Source organism: Phoxinus phoxinus (genome assembly GCF_949152265.1).
Source record: "Phoxinus phoxinus genome assembly, chromosome: 4".
NCBI lineage: Eukaryota > Metazoa > Chordata > Actinopteri > Cypriniformes > Leuciscidae > Phoxinus > Phoxinus phoxinus.
Genome location: NC_136879.1, coordinates 40292891 through 40319213, shown reverse-complemented (window position 1 = coordinate 40319213; position 26323 = coordinate 40292891). Strand labels below are relative to the sequence as shown.

At 41.4% G+C, this 26323-nt stretch overlaps 2 protein-coding genes across 2 annotated transcripts in view; one reads left to right on the top strand and one right to left on the bottom strand.

The window, feature by feature from the left end:
• LOC306997106 (uncharacterized protein) overlaps positions 1-26323 on the top strand; it is a 417445-nt gene that overhangs the window by 193418 nt on the left and 197704 nt on the right. The window lies entirely within an intron of this gene.
• LOC306997120 (uncharacterized protein) lies at positions 14071-16070 on the bottom strand. Its single transcript, XM_079610235.1, has 2 exons — positions 15612-16070; positions 14071-15142 (listed from the first exon to the last, which is right to left on the bottom strand). The coding sequence occupies exons 1-2, from the start codon at positions 15694-15696 to the stop codon at positions 14457-14459; spliced, it is 771 nt and encodes a 256-aa protein (XP_079466361.1). The 5' UTR covers positions 15697-16070; the 3' UTR covers positions 14071-14456.

Genomic DNA, 26323 nt, shown 5'->3' with positions numbered 1-26323 from the left:
TTGGCTGTCGGCCATTTTGAATTATGTGCTAAAATGCTGTATTTTATGAACGCATGAACGTATCGTTACGAAACTCAGTATGGGTCATCAGTACAACGCCCTAAAAGTACTCAAAAATTTATGAGACAGCGCCACCTTTTGGTCAAAAGTTATAATGAAATTTCCAAAAATGCTAATAACTTTTGAATAAATTTGCCTATAGTAATGACACTGATCTCAATAGATTCCTTGGGTTATGCTGAAAACATAGATACCAATTTTGCCATAGTCAATCAAAGTTCCTGTCCGCCATCTTTATTTTCTTTTAAAACCTACTTTTTCGAACTCCTCCTAGACCGAACGTCCGATTTTCACCAAAATCGGATCGTGTCATCTCCAGACTGTGCCGAGTAAAAGTTATGGATTTCGTGTCGATAGACAAAACCGTTTTCGTATACCGCAGTGGCAAAGTTGAGGCATGATGCCAAAATGACTATTCAGGCTTTATATCTGCAATGCCTTGACATATTGACACCAAACTTTGTATGTGTCATTGTCACTTCACTCTGACCACATCACATCAGTTTCGTAACTGCGCCACCTATTGGTCGAAAGTGATAATCATATTTTTAGTTATTGTATGTGATTTTTCAACCATTTTGCCAAAATTCATCTTCAAATGTCTTTAATTGCTCCTTGCTGCAGTGGGTCTCACACTCCCAGCCACTTTGGCATGTCTTGTCGTCTTGCTTGCGCTTGGCCCCGGTGATTGCTGCTTGCAGCTATTCTTCTTTTTCTTTTTCTTTTTCTTCCGACTGGGCGTCTATGGCAGCCTATAGAACCGTTTGCGGGAAACTTATACAAATTGGCACAGTGATAGAGGACAGCCTGAACTATCACCATAGCAAATTTGGAGTCTCCAACTCATTCCCTCTAGCGCCACCAGCTGTCCAAAGTTTCACTCATGTTTATGCTAATAACTTTTGAACCACAAGGGCTAGAAACAAAATTCTTTTTTCCTCTGATTCCTGAGCTCATGACGATTCGACTGCACCCTATGACGTCATTTTCCGTCATAATAGTTTTCCCGCCATTTTGAATTTTCCGAAAAACCTACTTTTTCGAACTCCTCCTAGGCCGTTCCTCCGAATTTCACGAAAAATGAACCAGATCATCTCCAGACCTTGACGACCAAAAGTTATGGAATTCAAGTTGATTCGAATTACCGTTCTCGAATACCGCGCAAATAAAATTTACGTAGCGCTTGCGAAAACAGACGTAAGGCCGTATCTCCACAACGCTTTATCGGATTCAGACCAAATTTGGTGCATGTCATCACAAGCATGACTTGAGGCTACATGCTGCGTTTCGGCGCAGCGCCACCTACTGGTCCGGAGATATGAAGAATGTATGTTTTTGCTTATAACTTCTGAACGGTTTGTCCAAAAATCACAAAAGTGGTCTCGTTAGATTCAGGGCATCGTGCTGAGTCGACTGATATCCAATTTTCCCATATCGGCCATTTTGGCTGTCGGCCATTTTGAATTATGTGCTAAAATGCTGTATTTTATGAACGCATGAACGTATCGTTACGAAACTCAGTATGGGTCATCAGTACAACGCCCTAAAAGTACTCAAAAATTTATGAGACAGCGCCACCTTTTGGTCAAAAGTTATAATGAAATTTCCAAAAATGCTAATAACTTTTGAATAAATTTGCCTATAGTAATGACACTGATCTCAATAGATTCCTTGGGTTATGCTGAAAACATAGATACCAATTTTGCCATAGTCAATCAAAGTTCCTGTCCGCCATCTTTATTTTCTTTTAAAACCTACTTTTTCGAACTCCTCCTAGACCGAACGTCCGATTTTCACCAAAATCGGATCGTGTCATCTCCAGACTGTGCCGAGTAAAAGTTATGGATTTCGTGTCGATAGACAAAACCGTTTTCGTATACCGCAGTGGCAAAGTTGAGGCATGATGCCAAAATGACTATTCAGGCTTTATATCTGCAATGCCTTGACATATTGACACCAAACTTTGTATGTGTCATTGTCACTTCACTCTGACCACATCACATCAGTTTCGTAACTGCGCCACCTATTGGTCGAAAGTGATAATCATATTTTTAGTTATTGTATGTGATTTTTCAACCATTTTGCCAAAATTCATCTTCAAATGTCTTTAATTGCTCCTTGCTGCAGTGGGTCTCACACTCCCAGCCACTTTGGCATGTCTTGTCGTCTTGCTTGCGCTTGGCCCCGGTGATTGCTGCTTGCAGCTATATTTCTTCTTTTTAGGGGCCAAGCACTGAAGGTGCGGGCACCTATTGTATCTGTTCCCGTACCAAAAATAATTCTTCTTCTTCTTCCGCTCTGGGAGTCTATGGCAGCCCATAGAACCGATCGCGGGAAAGTTGTAATGGTTTGACATTCGGATAGAGGACAGTCCCAACATTAAATACACCAATTTTGGTGTGTCTAAGTCATTCCCTCTAGCGCCACCAACTGTCCAAAGTTTCACTCATGTTTATTCTAATAACTTTTGAACCACAAGGGCTAGAAACAAAATTCTTTTTTTCCTCTGATTCCTGACCTCGTGACGATTCGATTGCACCCAATGACGTCATTTTGCGCCATGAAAAGTTTTCCGCCATTTTGAATTTTCCGAAAAAGCTACTTTTTCGAACTCCTCCTAGGCCGTTGCTCCAATTTCCATGAAAATTGAATCAGATCATCTACAGACCATGCCGACAAAAAGTTATGGAATTCAAGTTGATTCGCTTAGCAATTTTCGAAAAAACCCACAAGCAAATTTTACGTAGCGCTTGCGAAAACAGACGTAAGGCTGTATCTCCGCAACGCTTAATCGTATTCAAACCAAACTTCCTACATGTCATCACAAGCGTGACCTGAGGCTACATGCTCCGTTTCGGCGCAGCGCCACCTACTGGTCCGGAGATATGAAAAAAGGCTATTTTTGCTTATAACTTCTGAACGGTTTGTCCAAAAATCATAAAAGTGGTCTCGATAGATTCAGGGCGTCATTTTGAGTTGACTGATATCCAATTTGTCCATATCGGCCATTTTGGCTGTCGGCCATTTTGAATTATGTGCTAAAATGCTGTATTTTATGAATGCATGAACGTATCGTTACGAAACTCAGTATGGGTCATCAGTACAACGCCCTAAAGGTACTCAAAAGATTATGAGACAGCGCCACCTTTAGGTCAAAAGTTATAATGAAATTTCCAAAAATGCTAATAACTTTTGAATAAATTTGCCTATAGTAATGACACTGATCTCAATAGATTCCTTGGGTTATGCTGAAAACATAGATACCAATTTTGGTGTAGTCAGTCAAACTTCCTGTCCGCCATCTTTATTTTCTTTTAAAACCTACTTTTTCGAACTCCTCCTAGACCGAACGTCCGATTTTCACCAAAATCGGATCGTGTCATCTCCAGACGGTGCCGAGTAAAAGTTATGGATTTCGTGTCGATAGACGAAACCGTTTTTGTATACCGCAGTGGCAAAATTGAGGCATGATGCCAAAATGACTATTCAGGCTTTATATATGCAATGCCTCGACATATTGACACCAAACTTTGTATGTGTCATTGTCACTTCACTCTGACCACATCACATCAGTTTCGTAACTGCGCCACCTATTGGTCGAAGGTGATAATCATATTTTTAGTTATTGTATGTGATTTTTCAACCATTTTGCCAAAATTCATCTTTAAATGTCTTCAATTGATCCTTGCTGCAGTTGGTCTCACACTCCCAGCCACTTTGGCATGTCTTGTCGTCTTGCTTGCGCTTGGCCCCGTAATGGCTGCTTGCAGCTATATTTAGGGGCCAAGCACTGAAGGTGCGGGCACCTATTGTATCTGTTCCCGTTCTTATTCTTCTTTTTTAGGGGCCAAGCACTGAAGGTGCGGGCACCTATTGTATCTGTTCCCGTACCAAAAATAATTCTTCTTCTTCTTCCGCTCTGGGAGTCTATGGCAGCCCATAGAACCGATCGCGGGAAAGTTGTAATGGTTTGACATTCGGATAGAGGACAGTCCCAACATTAAATACACCAATTTTGGTGTGTCTAAGTCATTCCCTCTAGCGCCACCAACTGTCCAAAGTTTCACTCATGTTTATTCTAATAACTTTTGAACCACAAGGGCTAGAAACAAAATTATTTTTTCCTCTGATTCCTGACCTCGTGACGATTCGATTGCACCCAATGACGTCATTTTGCGCCATGAAAAGTTTTCCGCCATTTTGAATTTTCCGAAAAAGCTACTTTTTCGAACTCCTCCTAGGCCGTTGCTCCAATTTCCATGAAAATTGAATCAGATCATCTACAGACCATGCCGACAAAAAGTTATGGAATTCAAGTTGATTCGCTTAGCAATTTTCGAAAAAACCCACAAACAAATTTTACGTAGCGCTTGCGAAAACAGACGTAAGGCTGTATCTCCGCAACGCTTTGTTGGATTCAGACCAAATTTGCCACATGTCATCACAAGCATGACTTGAGGCTACATGATGATGCTGACACTTCTATCGTGTGTGCATCACTAAATGAGGCAATAGAGTCCTCTGTTGAGGTGAGGGCCGAGGACACCGACGTTATGGTTATGCTGGTCCATCATAGGGCAAACCACGATGTTGGAAAGATCCGGGTGGCCCTCCCGGAGAGGTTCTGTTACATACCTGATCTTCCTACACAGCTTCTCTGGCTGCGATACCGTATCAGCAATTTCTGGGTTTAGCAAACCAACTTTGCTCACCAAGCTCTGCAAGACTGACAAAGCAGAGGGGGCCATGGATGTGTTCAATGACATCAGAGCCAAGAAAAGTGACATCATCAAAGCTGGCTGCGAACTGTTCAACTGTCCGGGCCGCAGCCGGGAGCATCAAGCCTGAGAAACTGCCTCCGACTACAGGAGCTGCAGCACAGCACTCTCTGCGGGCATATCTCCAGACCAGAGATAGGCTACTGCTATAAAGTCTGCTACACTAGTCAACTAGTCTCTCTCCTGTTTACTGAAGTCAGCTGAATCCGGGCCGTATCCAGATCAGATGAAAGACCTGCGCCTGGGCCCATCCACAAAGCATCCCTCATCAGCCCTGTGAAGGCCTCATCGACACGACAGCCATCAGCACTGATCCTCAACAAACCCGTCTACATACCGACGTGATGACTCCGACCTCCAACCAGATGGAACTGGATAAATGTTCTGATCCAATCTGACTTTGCTCACTAGTTTGTGTCATAACTGACCTGTAATGCTGCCTGAATCATAATCATACACTGTTCACTGATTGGCCAGAGGAGAACTGGCCATGGCCGTGGGAAGTAGGGAAGCATGTGCTGCAGCACCCCCGTTGAAAAATGCAGACATTACAGCACTCTCTGACAGATGCAAATAAATAAACGTATTAAAACATTTTTTTATTTTTTCCTGTTTGTTATTAACCTAAGAAGTTTATGCACGAAAAGGTTTTGAGTACAACTAAATAATTATTGACCCTTTCGCACGTACGTACGATCACACCGGTGTTATCAGTCTAGGCTGGTCCCAGTGCATGACGTGATCAACTGCTAAATTCAAATGAGCTTTCGCTTGTTGGCTGGCGCTGAGCCAGAGACAGGCGCGTTCAGAGCTGTCATATATCACAACTTTTCAGTGTTTTCAACCACATAATGTTTATTTTAGGTTTCAGACATATAAGTACTAAAAAAAAAACACAATACATTTAGAGTTTGTAAAATACACACTGATGTCAAAGGAAGAGGCAATAATAATCCTTTCCATTATAATTAGACACGTTGTTTTATTCATATCAGATACACATTGTGAAAGTAACTTTAAAGTTTACTCTATTCTTCTCCCAGTTCACCAGCCACTTAGTTTTATGTATTTCGGGAGAAGTGGATGAATTCACATGTGGTAAATCCAACAGATCCGATTCTCTGAACTGCGTCTGCGGCACAAACTAAGATGCCGTCGCCCATCGCGCATACAGCTCAACTAACGCGATCGTTATAAAGGTGTTTAAACAACAAAACACTTCCACTTGCATATATTTGACAATCGGAATATCAGATATTTAATGCCATATCTAACAAATTTGTGAATATTTTGAATAAAAAGGAAAAATGACATAAAAGCATATCATCATTCATTCAGCTCTGTTGTTGTTGCGGTGTCACGTGACAAGCAATGACGCGTCACCATGGAAACCATAAAGTGACACATTCTAAATAACGGTTTCCTTGAAAAACTCGCCCTGGGGGGTCAGCCAGAATGCATCATTGTCAACTGACCTCACGTTGAACGTCAAGGCGAAGACGTTGCAACAGTGAAGGTATAAAAATAATAATTAAAAAAACATGAAGGTATCTAGATATCAAAATGGCACAGAAAAGAATTTTGGATTTTTTTGGTACACCAGCTTCTAAAAAGAGCACGACGGAAGTCCAGAGAATACAGGAAAGCATCCCGACACCGACCAGCTCTTCGCCAGAGCCTAGTAGGCCTGCTAGTTTTGCCTCAGAGACCGCCAAGACCTGCGGTAACAACCCTCACGAGCCTGCCGCTCCTCCATGCAATGCTGCTAGCACTGGTGGTGGATTTAGCACGCTAGCTGCATTTGAGGAGCCTTTCCAGCCATCTAACTTTGTTTTTCCTAGTAGACATTTTGGAACAGAAACTTTCAATCGTGCATTCACACCAGCTTGGTTTAACAAATGGAAGTGGCTGCATTACGTGACTGAGACCAATCGAGTTTTGTGTTTTGCTTGTCTGAAAGCAATAGAAAAAAAACTTATCAATGCAGACAGTTTTAGGGTAGACAACCCATTCGTGTCAGGCGGCTTTGGAAACTGGCGTAAAGCCACTGCAAAATTCAAGGAACATGAACGATCAAAGTTACACATGGATTCAGTTCAAAGACACGCTGCTTTGGGTAATGTGCCTATCAATGCCCTCCTGTCTAATGCTCTTGCCGAACAGCAGGGGACCGCTCGACATGTTTTGGAACTACTGTTTAGATCCATCAGATTCCTGGGCAGCAAGGGGATGCCGTTCAGGGGTGACACCACACGTGATGGAATCCTTTACGAACTGATGTTGGAACGCACCTATGATCTCCCTAAAGAACGAGAATGGGTGATGAGAAGAGACAACTGGATGTCCAACACCATACAAAGTGAAATTATCCAACAGTTTGCCCATGCTATTCAAAGGGATATTGTCGCCCGTTCATCGGAATCCAGATTTTATGGATTAACAGCTGATGGGACTACTGACGTGAGCACAACAGAGCAGCTCTCGTGTAATTTGCAATTTGTTGACGGCAGCCTGGAGTCTCACTGTTTATTTTTGGGATTTTATAATGCACAGGACAGCACTGGAAAAACTCTTTTCTCCTGCATCAAGGATGTGTTTTTGAGACTGAACATTCCAATCGAACGCCTTGTAGCATACTGCTTTGATGGAGCCAGTAATATGTCCGGGTGCTTTTCAGGAGTGCAGGCTCGCCTCAAAGAATTGTGCCCTCAGTCAATGTATGTACACTGTAACAACCACGCGCTGGACTTGGTGCTCCAAGAAGTTGCTTGTGAAGTGAGCCTTGTGGCCGACACTTTGAATTTTGTACGGGGTGTTGCTACTGTAATTGGAGAATCGTCAAAGTGCAAACAGCTTTTTGAGTCGCTTTTCGGTTGCGATGAGGTTGCGGTTAACATCCTAGGCCTTTGCCCGACGAGATGGTGCGTCCGCGCCACAGCCATCAAACGCGTCTGTTTCTCTTACAGTACTCTTCTGGCTACACTCAATTTGCTGAAAGAGGACAAGAAGCTGCTCAGAGGGGACAGCAGATCAAAGATTGGGGGACTGTGGAACAAAGCCCGAAAAGGGAGAACATTTTTCGGTCTTCTCTGTTGCCAAGCACTGTTCGAACCCTGCGAGGCAGTGGCCCGGGGCCTGCAGAGCTCCAAAGCAAGTGCCCTTGGTGCACTTGAATGCGCAAATGTGCTCAAAGATCGCATAGCGGCACTTCGTGATGATGACATTGTGGAGGAGATGGTCCTCAAGGTTGAAGCATGTGCCTCAGAGATGGACCTGAAAATGCCAGACACCACCGCAAGAGTGAGCAGAACCCCGGGCCGCTTTCGCCAAACCACGGAACCAGAGGCAGTGGCGCACAACGCAGCAACAGTGATTTGGCGACATCAGTTTTACCAGGCTGTTGACTTGGTGTCAGCGGAGCTGAAGAGACGGTTTGACCAAGAGAGTATGACTATAGCAGCGAGCCGAGAGAGGGCAGTAATAGTGGCAGCAGGAGGAGGAACTGTTGATTTGGAGCCCCTTCAGCTTCCCAAGGAGCTGGACATAGACCGCCTTAATCTCCAGCTCAAAATGCTTTGCGATGTCACCAGAGAATCTCAATGTAGCACAGTGAGAGATGTAGCATCATGCCTATCTAAGCTCCATCCTCAAACGAGAGCTCTGTTTACTGAGGCTGAAAAACTCATACAATTGTGTCTGTGTTTACCTATATCAGTGGCCTCATCCGAGCGATCATTCTCCAACTTGCGCCGATTAAAAACATGGTTACGGTCCACCATGACACAGAAGAGACTCACACACTTGTCCCTGATGAATGTCCACACAGACATTTTGAATGCTTTGGACATCCATTCCCTCATGAGAGACTTTATCTACTCAGCTCCTGAGCGCCAAGCCACATTTGGAGTAATTTAACAGGAGCACCCTGCTCAAGGTAAAACGTTTGGTTTATTATGAGCTGCAGTTGAGCAGTTTAACATAACATACGCATTAATTTCACACTGATAAATTTGCTGCAGAAATGTATTTGGTTATATTATTGTGTGCTGTGCAAATTGGGCTTTTGAAACGGCGAAAATGTGCCTATATTTGGATATGTTCGTTTGCGCTGTCAGCCTGTGGACCGTTTTAATTATTCGTAGGCTATTTTTATGTTCTTATTAGCTGTGTTCTGTGAGTGTTTGTCTGCGCCCTGACAGAGCCATAAGTTTAAATAACGTAGGCTTATATGTGCTGTTAAAAATATTTGCTTTTGTGGTCCGCTGTGCGCGACAACCTTTTGGAGCTGTTTAACTATCTTGGCTATTTGTACGTGTCTGCTGTGTTCAACGGAGTCTGGTTACAAGATTGGTATAAATATGGTTCATTCTTATTAGTGTGTGTTTACTTTGTTAATTATTAACACTTAGACATTAGACATTATTAAGAGGTGTCCACCTGACGCGCAAAAAATGCACCTCCCACTACAGCACCCCCAACTTAAAACCTCTTCCCACGGCCCTGGAACTGGCCCCCGACTGAGCCTGGGATCTCCCAAGGCTTTTTTCTCCATTCTGTCACTGATGGAGTTTTGGTTCTTTGCCACTGTTGCCTTGGCTGTTGGCTTGCTTAGTTGGGGACATTTAATATTCAACAATATTATTGATCTACCTTACTTAAGGTGGACGATGCCGCAATGTTCTTCTAGAAGCAAACTTTGTTGTATTATTTTCATATTATCACTGTGAAGCTGCTTTGATACAATCTGTATTGTAAAAAGCGTTATATAAATAAAGGTGACTTGACTTGACAAAGTCCATAACTGGATGTCCTTGAGTATGGATGGAAACAAGGAGAACAAGGTTATGCACCAGTCCCTACAACAGAGGTGGTCCCATTGCACCGGACCACCTTCTGAAGTTTGTCAGCTGCAACTGTGCTGAGGACTGTGACACTCTCAGGTGCAGCTAGGAGTCAAGTGTATTTCTGTTTGTGGGAACTGTCATGGTAACTCTTGCCAGAACACAACCAGCCAGATGATAACAGGAGTGAGGGAGATGCAGGGGAGTTGGATGAGGTTTGGTAAATTTTAAACTGATTTAGGAAGTTTTGTTTTGTAATGGTTTTAAACATTTTTATGGATTTTGTATGGATTTGGAGTCATTTTTACTCAAAACTAATGGCTGGGATAGATTCAGCACCCCTAAAAACCCATAGTTAGACATCTCAAAAGCTAATATTGCTAAAAAAAAAAAAAAATCTTTTTTTTTGGTACCCAGGCCCTCTGGGCACCCCAACTTTGATGGCCTCTCCAGGCGTTTCCCCGAGGATTTGGCCGTGGATAAATTGGGAGGTTACTAGACACCTATAGGAACACATGGTAAAAAAAGCTATTGGTAAGAATTTTTTTTGCAGATTGGCCAAAAAAATGCTTAACTTTCCCTAACTATTTGCTGCGACATCCAGTTAAGCGGTCCAGCCTGTCACGTGATAACAGTAGTAGCCAATTATAGTCGCATGAGTATGAGAGTTTAGCTAACTTACAGAATAGCCATGTCAGCGGTGTGGAAGTATTTCAGACCCAAGTGTCCTGGTGTCACGGAACGACCTCTATCGCCTCCCTCTGGCGGCATCAGATCACTTTCCCCTGAGTACTAGGACTGCACTTCCCATCTTCCACCTCCTCACACTCATTATCTACCAGCCCTGTCCCATCCCATTATCAGCGCACCTGTTCTCACTCTGACTCTCTCAGCTCCCTTTATATGCACACTCCCAACTCACCTTCATTGCGAAGTCTTGATTCTGCCACGGCGTTCATTTCCAAGCGATCTCTGTATCTACCCAAGTATTCCTGGTTCTCCGACCCCAGCCTGTGTTTCCAAGGATCCTTTACGAACGTTCTCTGCCTGCCCTGACCCACGCCTGGTAACAACTCTGATTCCTGGATCTCCCTTGCCTGTTCCTAGTCTGCCTTGTCTCTTGCTTCATTGTGTGTTTCAATAAAATTACTGCAAATGGATCCGAATGTCTCAGACTCTCCATCACACCTGGAAGTTCTGGGAGTCTCCCGCATATTGATACCGGCTCCCTGATGCCCGCAAATTAGTTAAAGGTCCCGTTTTTCCTGTGTTTTTGAAGCTTTGATTGTGTTTACAGTGTGCAATATAACATGTGTTCATGTTTCGCATGTAAAAAAAACACAGTATTTTTCACAAAATGTACTTATCTGTATACCGCTGTTTTCACTTTCCTAAAAACGGGCTGATGACTTCCTTGTTCTATGAAGTCCCTCCTTCAGAAATACGTAACGAGTTCTGGTTGTGTCAGCGGTTCCTGTGTTGTGATTCGACAGCAGCTTAGCGTACGTTGACCGGAAAAGTCACGCCTATTGTTCATTCAGGTTTATTTACTTGTAAAGAAGAGTAAAAGATGGTCGGTCACGTGCCGATTGAACTGAGGCGCTGCTACAGAGATCACGTCACATTTACAAGCGCCAAAATGGCATTCATTGAATGCATTTCGTAATAAAATTGACATAATCTGAGAGCTGATCATTTGTTTTATATCAGAAGTAAACTGCTCTGTCTTGTCTGCCGGTGTCAGTGTCCTCTTTTCTATGCGTGAGAAAATGGATGTGTGGCGTGAGAGCGTGTGTGAAAAGTGTCAGTTTCGTGAGTCTCACGGTCAATGAGTGAGTGTTGGCAGCCCTGCAATTGTTTGGCCTTCCAATATCTGAAAATGCACATATGTAGATCTGTGAAACTTTAGCAAACTCAGATTTGGGACCTCAGTATTTATAATTTGAATTTTCATTCAGACCGAGCAGTGGATCGAATTATAGAAAAGTTTTAGAACATTTATTATACCGAGTTTATAATAATAATAATAATAATAATACAATTTATTTGATGGCGCCTTTCAAGACACCCAAGGACACCTTACAGAAAAAATAAACAAGACATTAATACAAGCCCAACAATAATATCAATAGTAAAATCAAATGAATATGTACGATCTTGATGCTAAAAACCATTAAGTCCAGTAAGTTAAATTGGAATTATACAATTTATGTAGGATGAGCTAATCTAAACAGATGTGTTTTAAGTTGTGATTTGAATTGATGGAGAGAGTCCAATTGGCGAATGTGAAGTGGGAGAGAGTTCCAGAGACGTTGGGCAGAGAGGCTGTAGGCTCTAGCCCCCATGGTGCTAAGTGTGAATGTTGGTACAGTTAAAATTTCAGCCGTGGAGGAACGAAGTGTTCGAGAAGGATTATAGGGAAGAAGCAGGTCTGAGAGGTATGAGGGGGCAAGGTCATGGAGGGCTTTGAAGGTAAGCAGCAGAATTTTGTAATTAATCCGGTGAAAAACAGGAATCCAGTGGAGCTGAATAAGAAGTGGTGTAATGTGGTCAGTTGATCTGGTGCAGGTGATAATCCGAGCTGCCGAGTTCTGAATGGACTGGAGACGATGGAGAAGTTTACTTGTGGAGCCAATGAGGAGGGCGTTGCAGTGGTCAATGCGGGATGTGATCAGGGCATGAACAAGGACCTGTGTACTGTGTTGGGAGAGGGAAGGGCGGAGTCTAGAGATGTTGCGGAGGTGAAAGTAAGAAGTCTGAGTGATATTGCTGATGTGAGGGCCAAAGGAAAGTGTACTGTCTAGAATGACACCGAGACTTTTGACTTGGGAGAAAGTGGGAATCGGAGAACCATCAACTGACATAGTAAACGGTTGACTTTTGGAGAGTGTGGCCTTTGAACCAATGAGGAGAACCTCACTTTTATTTCCATTGAGTTTGAGAAGATTGATTGACATCCAGTTGTTGATAGCTTGCAGACAGGAGGTGAGAGCGGAGGGGGGAAGAGAGGTGTTAGGTGTTGTGGAGAGATATAATTGTGTATCATCAGCGTAACAATGAAAATGAATCCCAAAGGAACGGAGAATGTTGCCTAGAGGTAATATATAGATGATAAAAAGCAGTGGTCCCAGCACTGAGCCCTGAGGAACACCATGGGTGACTGTTGTAGATTTTGATGTGACATTTTTCCCCTGAATGAACTGTTTTCTATTATGTAGATATGACCTGAACCAGACTAGTGCATTGTGAGCGATCCCGATAGCAGTCAGACGTTCCAAGATAATTGTATGAGAGATGGATGACAATTTGTCATAACATTCTTTCATATACATTTCTGAATTTAGAAATAAATGACATTGTGGTGGAAGTTTTATGATATTCATTGATCTTTAGTAAAATATAGATGATTCAAAGAATGTCACATGTGTGTCTCTCACTTGTAGTGAGAGAAGATTCTGCGTATGTACCTGGGGAGGCAGAAGGGGGGAGACACTCCAGAGAACAGACGAACAAGGACCTCTGACCTAGAATGTCAGAAGGCCGTTTGGTGAAGGAGGGCTTATGGGCCAACTAGTGACGAATCTAAACTAGTGTTATGGCTTCTTTGTCTATGGAAAACTACTGGATGGAAAACTACTGGATGGGAAGGCTCTGGGGGGAAAAAGACCTTGGAGTTTAGGATAAAAAGGTGGTTCAGTCTGTCTGGGGGTGTGTCAATCTTCTGCACAGGGTAACAACTGTGTATTAGACTGCTCCTATTCTTGCAAGAATAAATACTTCTAATTTTTATAATTTGACTCTGAGTCTCCCTTACGCAGTGATGTTTGTTTGATGAATTTTTGCCACAACAACATATAAAAAAAATCTGTCATGTATACATTGAAATGAAAGTGACAGCTAAATGACAATTAAAGGTGGGGTATGTAATTCTCTTTTTTGGCCATTTTTTCAAAATCACTTAAAATCCTATTCCTAACCCACTTACAGCCACTGAGTTAGAAGCACTGAAATAAAAATTAAGCAATTTAATAATCTGTGGAACGGGCAGGACTCGAAAAACACCAGCCAATCATTTCCAAGACCACCTAGAATTATTGGACAGTAAGTGCGTCAATCAATCGGTCGTACCATTGATTGGTCCATGTTCTTTGAATGGGTGGAGTCAAAGGAAAGAAGGTAGGACCATTTGAGTTGTGTATTTTCAAAATCTACCGGCCGTTTTGCAAATCACATACCCCACCTTTAAGAAAGTTACAACTAAAAAAAAACTTCCATAAAACTAATGTCACATAACACAAGTTTTTTTCACTATACATTTGCTTTATATAAATCTCATTGTTTATTTGAAGTATTGGATCTGTAGAAAACCTTTACTCACAAAATCACACATTGTCAGTGAAATTGTCATTTTATTTATTATTTTACAGAGCTTATATACAACTTATATGTTGCAGAGAAATGTGTACTTTTAAATAAATCTATTTAAGAAATTACAGGTTTTATGTAACAAAAGCTTTAAAAAAACACTAAAATTGAAGAAATTGCTTCATGTGTTGAAAAATAACTGATTGTTGTATTTTTTTCTTACATTTTTTCTTACATTTGTTTGCAGCCTCTTTTAATTGTGATATTTCTTTGAGTAAGCATTCAATCTAATAATTCAATAATAAAAAAATAATAAAAAATAAAAAAAACATTGTGTGGCATTCACAGAAACAGTAGTTTATTAGTTAACTACCTACACATTTACTTAATGTGAATCTCATAAAACATTTGCTCACTGTGACACAGAACAATGCTTTCTAATATGAGTCCCTAGATTACTTGATTTGGTGAAACTCTTCTCACACTGAGTACAGTGATACGGCTTCTCTCCAGTATGAACTCGCTCGTGTGATTTCAGAGATCCAGACCGAGCGAAACTCTTGTCACAATATGAGCACTTGTAAGGTTTTTCTCCAGTGTGAGTTATTTGGTGCCGTTTCAGATTCTCAGCTCTAGTAAAGCTCTTCCCACAGTCAAAGCACATATAATCTCTCACTTCATTATGTGTTTTCTGGTGCAGTCTAAAATGGTCCAGTCGTGAAAAACTCTTTCCACAGAGAGAACACACATAAGGCTTCTCGTCTGAATGAACTTTCAGGTGTATTTTTAGTTTTGATGATGAAATAAAACCTTTACCACACTGATCACAGTTATATGGCTTTTCTCCAGAGTGAATGCGCAGATGAAACTTGAATGTGGATGAAGCTCTGAAACTCTTTCCACACTGAGTGCATGTATATGGTTTCTCTCCAGTGTGAATTCTCATGTGTATGTTAAGGTCTCCTTTCTGTGTGAAACTCTTTCCACACTGAGTGCAGGTGTGCAGCTTTTTGGCTTTTGTTCTTTGAGTTTTAAAGTTGCGATGTTCCTCCTTCACTTCATTCAGTTCTTGTCTTTGCTCTTTCACGCTCACCTGGTCTAAAAGACACAGAAATACAGAATCAGTTCAAGTAAATCCTGATTTAAAGAGATAGTTCACCTGAAAATAAAAAGTATGTCATCATTTACTCACCCTCAAGTCTGTATGATTTTGTTTGTTCTGCTGAACACAAAGGAAGATATTTGGAAAAATGTTTGTAACCAAGCAGATCTCACCACCCATTGACTACCATAGTAAGAAACAAATTATATTAATTAATTGGTTCCAAACATTCTTCCAACTTGACATAATTTTTCTCCATCACTTAATTAATAGACAAAAGCAACAGAGATCAGGTACCAGATCTTCCACGTTTTGTTCTGTCACTCACTTGTTAATATAGTTAAAATATGTTTGCTATATATGATCATTCAGATGTATATCTCCATCATTGATTATCCATATACTGCTTATCAATTCACATCTACCAAAGCAGTCAACAATGAAGAATCAAGAATGGACACCAACCTATTTGTTCCTCAGTATCTTCATGTTTTATTCTGGATGGTTCTGGATCCCTCATGTCTTCAATCTCCTCTTTAATAAACTCCATCTTTAACAGTCACACAGATTTCAGCTGCTACTCCTGGAGTTTGTCCTTCTCTTGTAGGATGATGGGAATATTCCCAGTATTTATTGGTGAATTGTTGTGGGAGGGGCTTCACTGCAGGTGTGAACTGTGATCACTGTGTTTTTACCCAATCTGCATTTAAAAACTACAGAGTCATCATGTTTAACTGCTGCTGAAAAGCCTCTTTGTCTTTGAAAGTTCCTGTTTTCAGCTCATTCATTATGGTGATGCCCGGGATCTTCTGTAAATTGGCATATTAAATCGTTTTATTGGTGTCAAATAGCTAGGGATGTCCCGATCCGATCAACGTCATCGGTAACGTGCCGATACTGGCCCAGAAACACTAGATTGGAGATCTGAGGGATGAAAAAAAACATGATCCGATATCTATCCAACACAAACCATGAGAAAATCGAGCTTAAACCATCGCCTTGAATATTAGCATTTCCCTTGCTGCGACATCCAGTTAAGCGGTGCAGCCTGTCACGTGATAACAGTAGTAGCCAATTATAGTCGCATGAGTATGAGAGTTTAGCTAACTTACAGAATAGCCATGTCAGCGGTGTGGAAGTATTTCAGACCCAAGTGTCCTGGAAGTTCTGGGAGTCTCCCGCATATTGATAGCGGCTCCCTGATGCCCGCAAATTAGTTAAAGGTCCCGTTTTTCCTGTGTTTTTGAAGCTTTGATTGTGTTTACAGTGTGCAATATAACATGTGTTTATGTTTCCCGTGTAAAAAAACACAGTATTTTTCACAAAATGTACTTAGGGACCGTTCGGTATTTATGGAATGGGCCACCGGAGGAAAATAGGGGAGGGTCATGCCTTTTTATTCTTTGTTGAGGGGAGGATCATCCAACTTTTTTTAGTCTAGGGGGAGGGTCACCCAACTTTTGTATTCATGAAAACAACAAACTTTCAAAGTGGCTTGTTTTGTGCATATTTTTCCATGTAGCTCTCTCAGTCTCGGTCCCCCCATAGCTAGCAGATGGGTCTGACCCAACAAAAATCAGACGCGAAAGATCAAGTCCAGTTTGGCGCTGTTTGACAGTGCGCACACGCTCAGAAAATGTGCATCATGTCAGAACAGAACGCCAATGAAATGTTTACCACGAGCAAATAATAAACTTTTGTGATTGCGAATCACAAGCAGTGTCCAGTGAGTGTAACTCTACCGCTGCATGTGATATGTAGCCTACGTCGAGTTTACAGGGACTGAGGCGCCAGAACTGCAGTTGATAGAATGTGCGCTGTAGCACGATAGGCTACCATATTTCTTCAAAAGCAGATCGTGGAGATATTACATCATCCACGATCAAAAATTGTGATATCGCATAAGCACAAGTATAAAACGACTTTTAGGCTATCATGTCTGAAAACAAACACAAATGACGCGTGCTACATTGGGGCTGTTTACACCTGGCCACTTCATGCGTTTTCTCAGATCGGATAGCTATCTGATTTATCAAAACGATTCCATTTAGCCTACACCTGGTGTGGTCGCATAAATGCGTTTTTGCAAAACGGATTTTAAATCCTATCTTCAATTCTTCAAATAGTTTGCACGTTGGCTCATCTGCAGTGATGCGCTGCAGTAGCGTCGTCATGTCTGGCTATAACATGACATATAGCCTATAACATATAGCCACGCTCTCACGTTTATTTTTATTTTATTGCATTTTTTGGGAGTACAATTTACATATGTGGTTTCCACAACCAGATGCATTTACACATGTCCAGTTTTGTCGGGAATGTGGTCCAGACCTCCCCTGAAGTGGTTTGAGCGATCGGATTCAAATCCGTCTCGAATGCGTTTCGGAGGGCATTTATACCTGGTCTTTTCACGATCGGATAGCTATCCCATCACAGAACACACATGAAGTGGCCAGGTGTAAACAGCCCCTTATTCATCGCAAGACAGAGGCGAACCAACACTGAGTGGGGGCCCCAGGCAAAATGAACCAATGAGGACCTTTTTTATTTTATATAGCCTAGGCTATGTTTTATATATAATATATAAGATTTTTTTTAATATATCTTCATTAGATATATTATTATACACAATTCAAAAAGTAGCCTAGTAAACACAGAACATCTAACAGAACATTTTAACAACCGTATGTGCTCATTTTTTTAATTAACGAAATGTCAATCTTTATAACAGAAGATACAACACAATACAACAATCTTCAAGATACAGTAAATCTTCAAATGGGAAGATGTGAAAACAGATTGTCACCTTAAAAACAGTCATTTGCGTGGTGGAACAAGTCATGCTAAATAGAATTATAGTTAGCATCTTAACTTGTTCTATTATTTTATTAGTTCATTAACTAGCCTAATTGTTAACTCAAAAAATGTAATGTAAAGAGCTGGATACTTACTAATTAAATAATGTCAAATATAGTAAATGTATTGTTGCCATATACTAAATATTTGACTAGTCGCACGTTAATTTCTGCTTAAATACTGCATGGAGGGATATAGCCCATTCTGCGCTCAAGCGCATGTATAATCTTGACGCAAAAGCAGGCTAATGATAATAAATATGTATTTAAAAATAACGATGCATTTTAATTGTTTATTAATAAACTCTTTTTTTCTAAATCAGTGTCCGCTGCAAACATGTCTCCATACATCTCCGCTGTAAAGTGCGCCTTTAAGAGAAATGCATCTTATAGGCCTACGGATTAGCCTACATAATCAAATGATATTTGCTTTCGATTTGATTTTTTTCATTTAAAAGTGGACATATCAAGCTTTATATAGATATTTTTTCATATATTTGAGGCTAGTATGCTATATAGCCTACGATATGTTTCTGCTTTTTTTTCTTTTTTCTTTTTTACGCGCTACAGTTCACGGAGACCATGAAAGCGCGCCCTGATTGTTTTATTTTATTTTATGAAAGCAAAACGTTTTCTTGTTATTGTGAGTTTACACAAATAAAAGTATTGCGACTGATGCATTATTCTTTTCTGTATGGCCAGAAATAGAGTATTTTAAGTTGTTTCCACTGTTGATAAGAAAATGCAAATCGCATCAGCGCCTCCATGTCATGCAGTGCGCTACACACTCCGCACACACACTTGGTTATGCGCCTAAGAACAGCGAACAATTATCTAGGTTAACGTTAGAGTGAGCGGCGATGCCAGACGGATAATCCTCATGTTTAACAAATCATGCAGTTTCTACCGCGAGTCAGCGCTGCGCCAGTTTGAAAAAGGCGGGTGTGCAGGAACATAGAGATATCTGAACATCTTTGCCAAGCGCAAACCAGTACAGAAGTAATCAATAAATGATCGGGGAGGGTCATGCCTTTTTTCACAATCATTTTGGAGGGTCATAGAAAAATTTATTGCTGGCGAAGGGAGGGTAAAGTCTTTTTTGACTATAGATCTCAAAACTCCTCCGGTGGCCCCTTAAATAAATAACGAACAGTCCCTTATCTGTATACCGCTGTTTTCACTTTCCTAATAACGGGCTGATGACTTCCTTGTTCTATGAAGTCCCTCCTTCAGAAATACGTAACGAGTTCTGATTGTGCCAGCGGTTCCTGTGTTGTGATTCGACAGTAGCTTAGCGTACGTTGACCGGAAAGGTCACGCCTATTGTTCATTCGGGTTTATTTACTTGTAAAGAAGAGTAAAAGATGATCGGTCACGTGCCGATTAAACTGAGGCGCTGCTACAGAGATCACGTCACATTTACAAGCGCCAAAACGGCATTCATTGTTTGCATTTCGTAATTAAATTGACATAATCTGAGAGCTGATCATTTGTTTTATATCAGAAGTAAACTGCTCTGTCTTGTCTGCCGGTGTCCTCTTTTCTATGCGTGAGAAAATGGATGTGTGGCGTGAGAGCGTGTGTGAAAAGTGTCTATTTCGGGAGTCTCACGGTCAATGAGTGAGAGTTGGCAGCCCTGCAATTGTTTGGCCTTCCAATATCTGAAAATGCACATATGTAGATCTGTGAAACTTTAGCGAGCTCAGATTTGGGACCTCAGTATTTATAATTTGAATTTTCATTCAGACCGAGCAGTGGATCGAATTATAGAAAAGTTTTAGAACATTTATTATACCGAGTTTATAATAATAATAATAATAATAATAAATTTTATTTGATGGCGCCTTTCAAGACACCCAAGGACACCTTACAGAAAAAATAAACAAGACATTAATACAAGCCCAACAATAATATCAATAGTACAATCAAATGAATATGTACGATCTTGATGCTAAAAACCATTAAGTCCAGTAAGTTGAATTGGAATGATACAATTTATGTAGGATAAGCTAATCTAAACAGATGTGTTTTAAGTTGTGATTTGAATTGATGGAGAGAGTCCAATTGGCGAATGTGAAGTGGGAGAGAGTTCCAGAGACGTGGGGCAGAGCGGCTGTAGGCTCTAGCCCCCATGGTGCTAAGTCTGAATGTTGGTACAGTTAAAATTTCAGCCGTGGAGGAACGAAGTGTTCGAGAAGGATTATAGGGAAGAAGCAGGTCTGAGAGGTATGAGGGGGCAAGGTCATGGAGGGCTTTGAAGGTAAGCAGCAGAATTTTGTAATTAATCCGGTGAAAAACAGGAAGCCAGTGGAGCTGAATAAGAAGTGGTGTAATGTGGTCAGTTGATCTGGTGCAGGTGATAATCCCAGCTGCCGAGTTCTGAATGGACTGGAGACGATGGAGAAGTTTACTTGTGGAGCCAATGAGGAGGGCGTTGCAGTAGTCAATGCGGGATGTGATCAGGGCATGAACAAGGACCTGTGTACTGTGTTGGGAGAGGGAAGGGCGGAGTCTAGGAGAACCATGAACTGACATAGTAAACGGTTGACTTTTGGAGAGTGTGGCCTTTGAACCAATGAGGAGAACCTCACTTTTACTTCCATTGAGTTTGAGAAGATTGGTTGACATCCAGTTGTTGATAGCTTGCAGACAGGAGGTGAGAGCGGAGGGGGGAAGAGAGGTGTTAGGTGTTGTGGAGAGATATAATTGTGTATCATCAGCGTAACAATGAAAATGAATCCCAAAGGAACGGAAAATGTTGCCTAGAGGTAATATATAGATGATAAAAAGCAGTGGTCCCAGCACTGAGCCCTGAGGAACACCATGGGTGAGTGTTGTAAATTTTGATGTGACATTTTTCCCCTGAATGAACTGTTTTCTATTATGTAGATAATAATAATTTGTTACATTTATATAGCGCTTTATCTGAGACCTCAAAGCGCTTTACATAGAAGGGGGGAATCTCCTCAACCACCACCAATGTGCAGCATCCACTTGGATGATGCGACGGCAGCCATATTGCGCAAGAACGCCCACCACACACCAGCTTACTGGTGGAGAGGAGACAGTGATGAAGCCAATCAGTATATGGGGATGATTAGGAGGCCATGATAGACAGAGGCCAAGGGGCTAATTTGGCCAGGATGCCGGGGTTACACCCCTACTCTTTTTCGAAGGACATCCTGGGATTTTTAATGACCACAGAGAGTCAGGACCTCGGTTTTAACGTCTCATCCGAAAGACGGCGCTCTTTTGGCAGTATAGTGTCCCCGTCACTACACTGGGGCATTAGGACCCACACAGACCACAGGGTGAGCGCCCCCTGCTGGTCTCACTAACACCTCTACCAGCAGCAACCTGGTTTTCCCAGGAGGTCTCCCATTCAGGTACTAACCAGGCTCAGCCCCGCTTAGCTTCAGTGGGAAACCAGTCTTGGGCTACAGGGTGATATGGCTGCTGAGATACTACAGGTGAGATATGACCTGAACCAGACTAGTGCATTGTGAGCAATCCCGATAGCAGTCAGACGTTCCAAGATAATTGTATGAGAGATGCATGACAATTTGTCATAACATTCTTTCATATACATTTCTGAATTTAGAAATAAATGACATAAAACAAATCTGTCATGTATACATTGAAATGAAAGTGACAGCTAAATGACAATTAAGAAAGTTACAACTAAAAAAAAACTTCCATAAAACTAATGTCACATAACACAAGTTTTTTTCACTATACATTTGCTTTATATAAATATCGTTGTTTATTTGAAGTATTGGATCTGTAGATAACCTTTACTCACAAAATCACACATTGTCAGTGAAATTGTCATTAGGGGCCAAGCACTGAAGGTGCGGGCACCTATTGTATCTGTTCCGGTTCTTATTTAGGGGCCAAGCACTGAAGGTGCGGGCACCTATTGTATCTGTTCCGGTTCTTATTAGGGGCCAAGCACTGAAGGTGCGGGCACCTATTGTATCTGTTCCCGTTCTTATTAGGGGCCAAGCACTGAAGGTGCGGGCACCTATTGTATCTGTTCCGGTTCTTATTAGGGGCCAAGCACTGAAGGTGCGGGCACCTATTGTATCTGTTCCCGTTCTTATTAGGGGCCAAGCACTGAAGGTGCGGGCACCTATTGTATCTGTTCCCGTTCTTATTCTTCTTTTTCTTCTTCCGACTGGGCGTCTATGACAGCCCATAGAAGCGTATGCGGGAAAGTTGTTTTGGTTTGACATTCTGATAGAGGACATTCCCAACATCAAATACACCAATTTTGGTGTTTCTAACTCATTCCCTCTAGCGCCACCACCTGTCCAAAGTTTCAGAAATTGTATGCTAATAACTTTTGAACCGTAAGGCCTATCAACAAAATTCTTTTTTCCTCTGATTCCTGAGCTCACGACGATTCGATTGCACCCTATGACGTCATTTTCCGTCATAATAGTTTTCCCGCCATTTTGAATTTTCCAAAAAACCTACTTTTTCGAACTCCTCCTAGGCCGTTGCTCCGAATTTCACGAAAATTGAACCAGATCAACTCCAGACCATGACGACAAAAAGTTATGGAATTCAAGTTGATTCGTATTACCGTTCTCGAATACCGCGCAAATAAATTTTACGTAGCGCTTGCAAAAACAGACGTAAGGCCGTATCTCCACAACGCTTTATCGGATTCAGACCAAATTTGGTACATGTCATCACAAGCATGACCTGAGGCTACATGCTGCGTTTCGGCGCAGCGCCACCTACTGGTCCGGAGATATGAAGAATTTATATTTTTGCTTATAACTTCTGAACGGTTTGTCCAAAAATCACAAAAGTGGTCTCGTTAGATTCAGGGCATCGTGCTGAGTCGACTGATATCCAATTTTCCCATATCGGCCATTTTGGCTGTCGGCCATTTTGAATTATGTGCTAAAATGCTGTATTTTATGAACGCATGAACGTATCGTTACGAAACTCAGTATGGGTCATCAGTACAACGCCCTAAAAGTACTCAAAAATTTATGAGACAGCGCCACCTTTTGGTCAAAAGTTATAATGAAATTTCCAAAAATGCTAATAACTTTTGAATAAATTTGCCTATAGTAATGACACTGATCTCAATAGATTCCTTGGGTTATGCTGAAAACATAGATACCAATTTTGCCATAGTCAATCAAAGTTCCTGTCCGCCATCTTTATTTTCTTTTAAAACCTACTTTTTCGAACTCCTCCTAGACCGAACGTCCGATTTTCACCAAAATCGGATCGTGTCATCTCCAGACTGTGCCGAGTAAAAGTTATGGATTTCGTGTCGATAGACAAAACCGTTTTCGTATACCGCAGTGGCAAAGTTGAGGCATGATGCCAAAATGACTATTCAGGCTTTATATCTGCAATGCCTTGACATATTGACACCAAACTTTGTATGTGTCATTGTCACTTCACTCTGACCACATCACATCAGTTTCGTAACTGCGCCACCTATTGGTCGAAAGTGATAATCATATTTTTAGTTATTGTATGTGATTTTTCAACCATTTTGCCAAAATTCATCTTCAAATGTCTTTAATTGCTCCTTGCTGCAGTGGGTCTCACACTCCCAGCCACTTTGGCATGTCTTGTCGTCTTGCTTGCGCTTGGCCCCGGTGATTGCTGCTTGCAGCTATATTTATTCTTCCGTTTCTTCTTCTTCTTCCGCCATTGAAGTCTATGGCAGCCCTATGAACCGCTTGCGGGAAAGTTGATTTTATTTGACATTCTGATAGAGGACAGTCCCAACATTAAATACACCAATTTTGGTGTCTCCAACTCATTCCCTCTAGCGCCACCAACAGTCCAAAGTTTCACTCATGTCTATGCTGATAACTTTTGAACCGTAAGGGCTAGAATCAAAAAATTTTTTTCCTCTGATTCCTGAGCTCACGATAATTCGATTGCACCCTATGACGTCATTTTCCGTCATAATAGTTTTCCCGCCATTTTGAATTTTCCAAAAAACCTACTTTTTCGAACTCCTCCTAGGCCGTTGCTCCGAATTTCACGAAAATTGAACCAGATCAACTCCAGACCATGACGACAAAAAGTTATGGAATTCAAGTTGATTCGAATTACCGTTCTCGAATACCGCGCAAATAAATTTTACGTAGCGCTTGCAAAAACAGACGTAAGGCCGTATCTCCACAACGCTTTATCGGATTCAGACCAAATTTGGTACATGTCATCACAAGCATGACCTGAGGCTACATGCTGCGTTTCGGCGCAGCGCCACCTACTGGTCCGGAGATATGAAGAATTTATATTTTTGCTTATAACTTCTGAACGGTTTGTCCAAAAATCACAAAAGTGGTCTCGTTAGATTCAGGGCATCGTGCTGAGTCGACTGATATCCAATTTTCCCATATCGGCCATTTTGGCTGTCGGCCATTTTGAATTATGTGCTAAAATGCTGTATTTTATGAACGCATGAACGTATCGTTACGAAACTCAGTATGGGTCATCAGTACAACGCCCTAAAAGTACTCAAAAATTTATGAGACAGCGCCACCTTTTGGTCAAAAGTTATAATGAAATTTCCAAAAATGCTAATAACTTTTGAATAAATTTGCCTATAGTAATGACACTGATCTCAATAGATTCCTTGGGTTATGCTGAAAACATAGATACCAATTTTGCCATAGTCAATCAAAGTTCCTGTCCGCCATCTTTATTTTCTTTTAAAACCTACTTTTTCGAACTCCTCCTAGACCGAACGTCCGATTTTCACCAAAATCGGATCGTGTCATCTCCAGACTGTGCCGAGTAAAAGTTATGGATTTCGTGTCGATAGACAAAACCGTTTTCGTATACCGCAGTGGCAAAGTTGAGGCATGATGCCAAAATGACTATTCAGGCTTTATATCTGCAATGCCTTGACATATTGACACCAAACTTTGTATGTGTCATTGTCACTTCACTCTGACCACATCACATCAGTTTCGTAACTGCGCCACCTATTGGTCGAAAGTGATAATCATATTTTTAGTTATTGTATGTGATTTTTCAACCATTTTGCCAAAATTCATCTTCAAATGTCTTTAATTGCTCCTTGCTGCAGTGGGTCTCACACTCCCAGCCACTTTGGCATGTCTTGTCGTCTTGCTTGCGCTTGGCCCCGGTGATTGCTGCTTGCAGCTATTCTTCTTTTTCTTTTTCTTTTTCTTCCGACTGGGCGTCTATGGCAGCCTATAGAACCGTTTGCGGGAAACTTATACAAATTGGCACAGTGATAGAGGACAGCCTGAACTATCACCATAGCAAATTTGGAGTCTCCAACTCATTCCCTCTAGCGCCACCAGCTGTCCAAAGTTTCACTCATGTTTATGCTAATAACTTTTGAACCACAAGGGCTAGAAACAAAATTCTTTTTTCCTCTGATTCCTGAGCTCATGACGATTCGACTGCACCCTATGATGTCATTTTCCGTCATAATAGTTTTCCCGCCATTTTGAATTTTCCGAAAAACCTACTTTTTCGAACTCCTCCTAGGCCGTTCCTCCGAATTTCACGAAAAATGAACCAGATCATCTCCAGACCTTGACGACCAAAAGTTATGGAATTCAAGTTGATTCGAATTACCGTTCTCGAATACCGCGCAAATAAAATTTACGTAGCGCTTGCGAAAACAGACGTAAGGCCGTATCTCCACAACGCTTTATCGGATTCAGACCAAATTTGGTGCATGTCATCACAAGCATGACCTGAGGCTACATGCTGCGTTTCGGCGCAGCGCCACCTACTGGTCCGGAGATATGAAGAATGTATGTTTTTGCTTATAACTTCTGAACGGTTTGTCCAAAAATCACAAAAGTGGTCTCGTTAGATTCAGGGCATCGTGCTGAGTCGACTGATATCCAATTTTCCCATATCGGCCATTTTGGCTGTCGGCCATTTTGAATTATGTGCTAAAATGCTGTATTTTATGAACGCATGAACGTATCGTTACGAAACTCAGTATGGGTCATCAGTACAACGCCCTAAAAGTACTCAAAAATTTATGAGACAGCGCCACCTTTTGGTCAAAAGTTATAATGAAATTTCCAAAAATGCTAATAACTTTTGAATAAATTTGCCTATAGTAATGACACTGATCTCAATAGATTCCTTGGGTTATGCTGAAAACATAGATACCAATTTTGCCATAGTCAATCAAAGTTCCTGTCCGCCATCTTTATTTTCTTTTAAAACCTACTTTTTCGAACTCCTCCTAGACCGAACGTCCGATTTTCACCAAAATCGGATCGTGTCATCTCCAGACTGTGCCGAGTAAAAGTTATGGATTTCGTGTCGATAGACAAAACC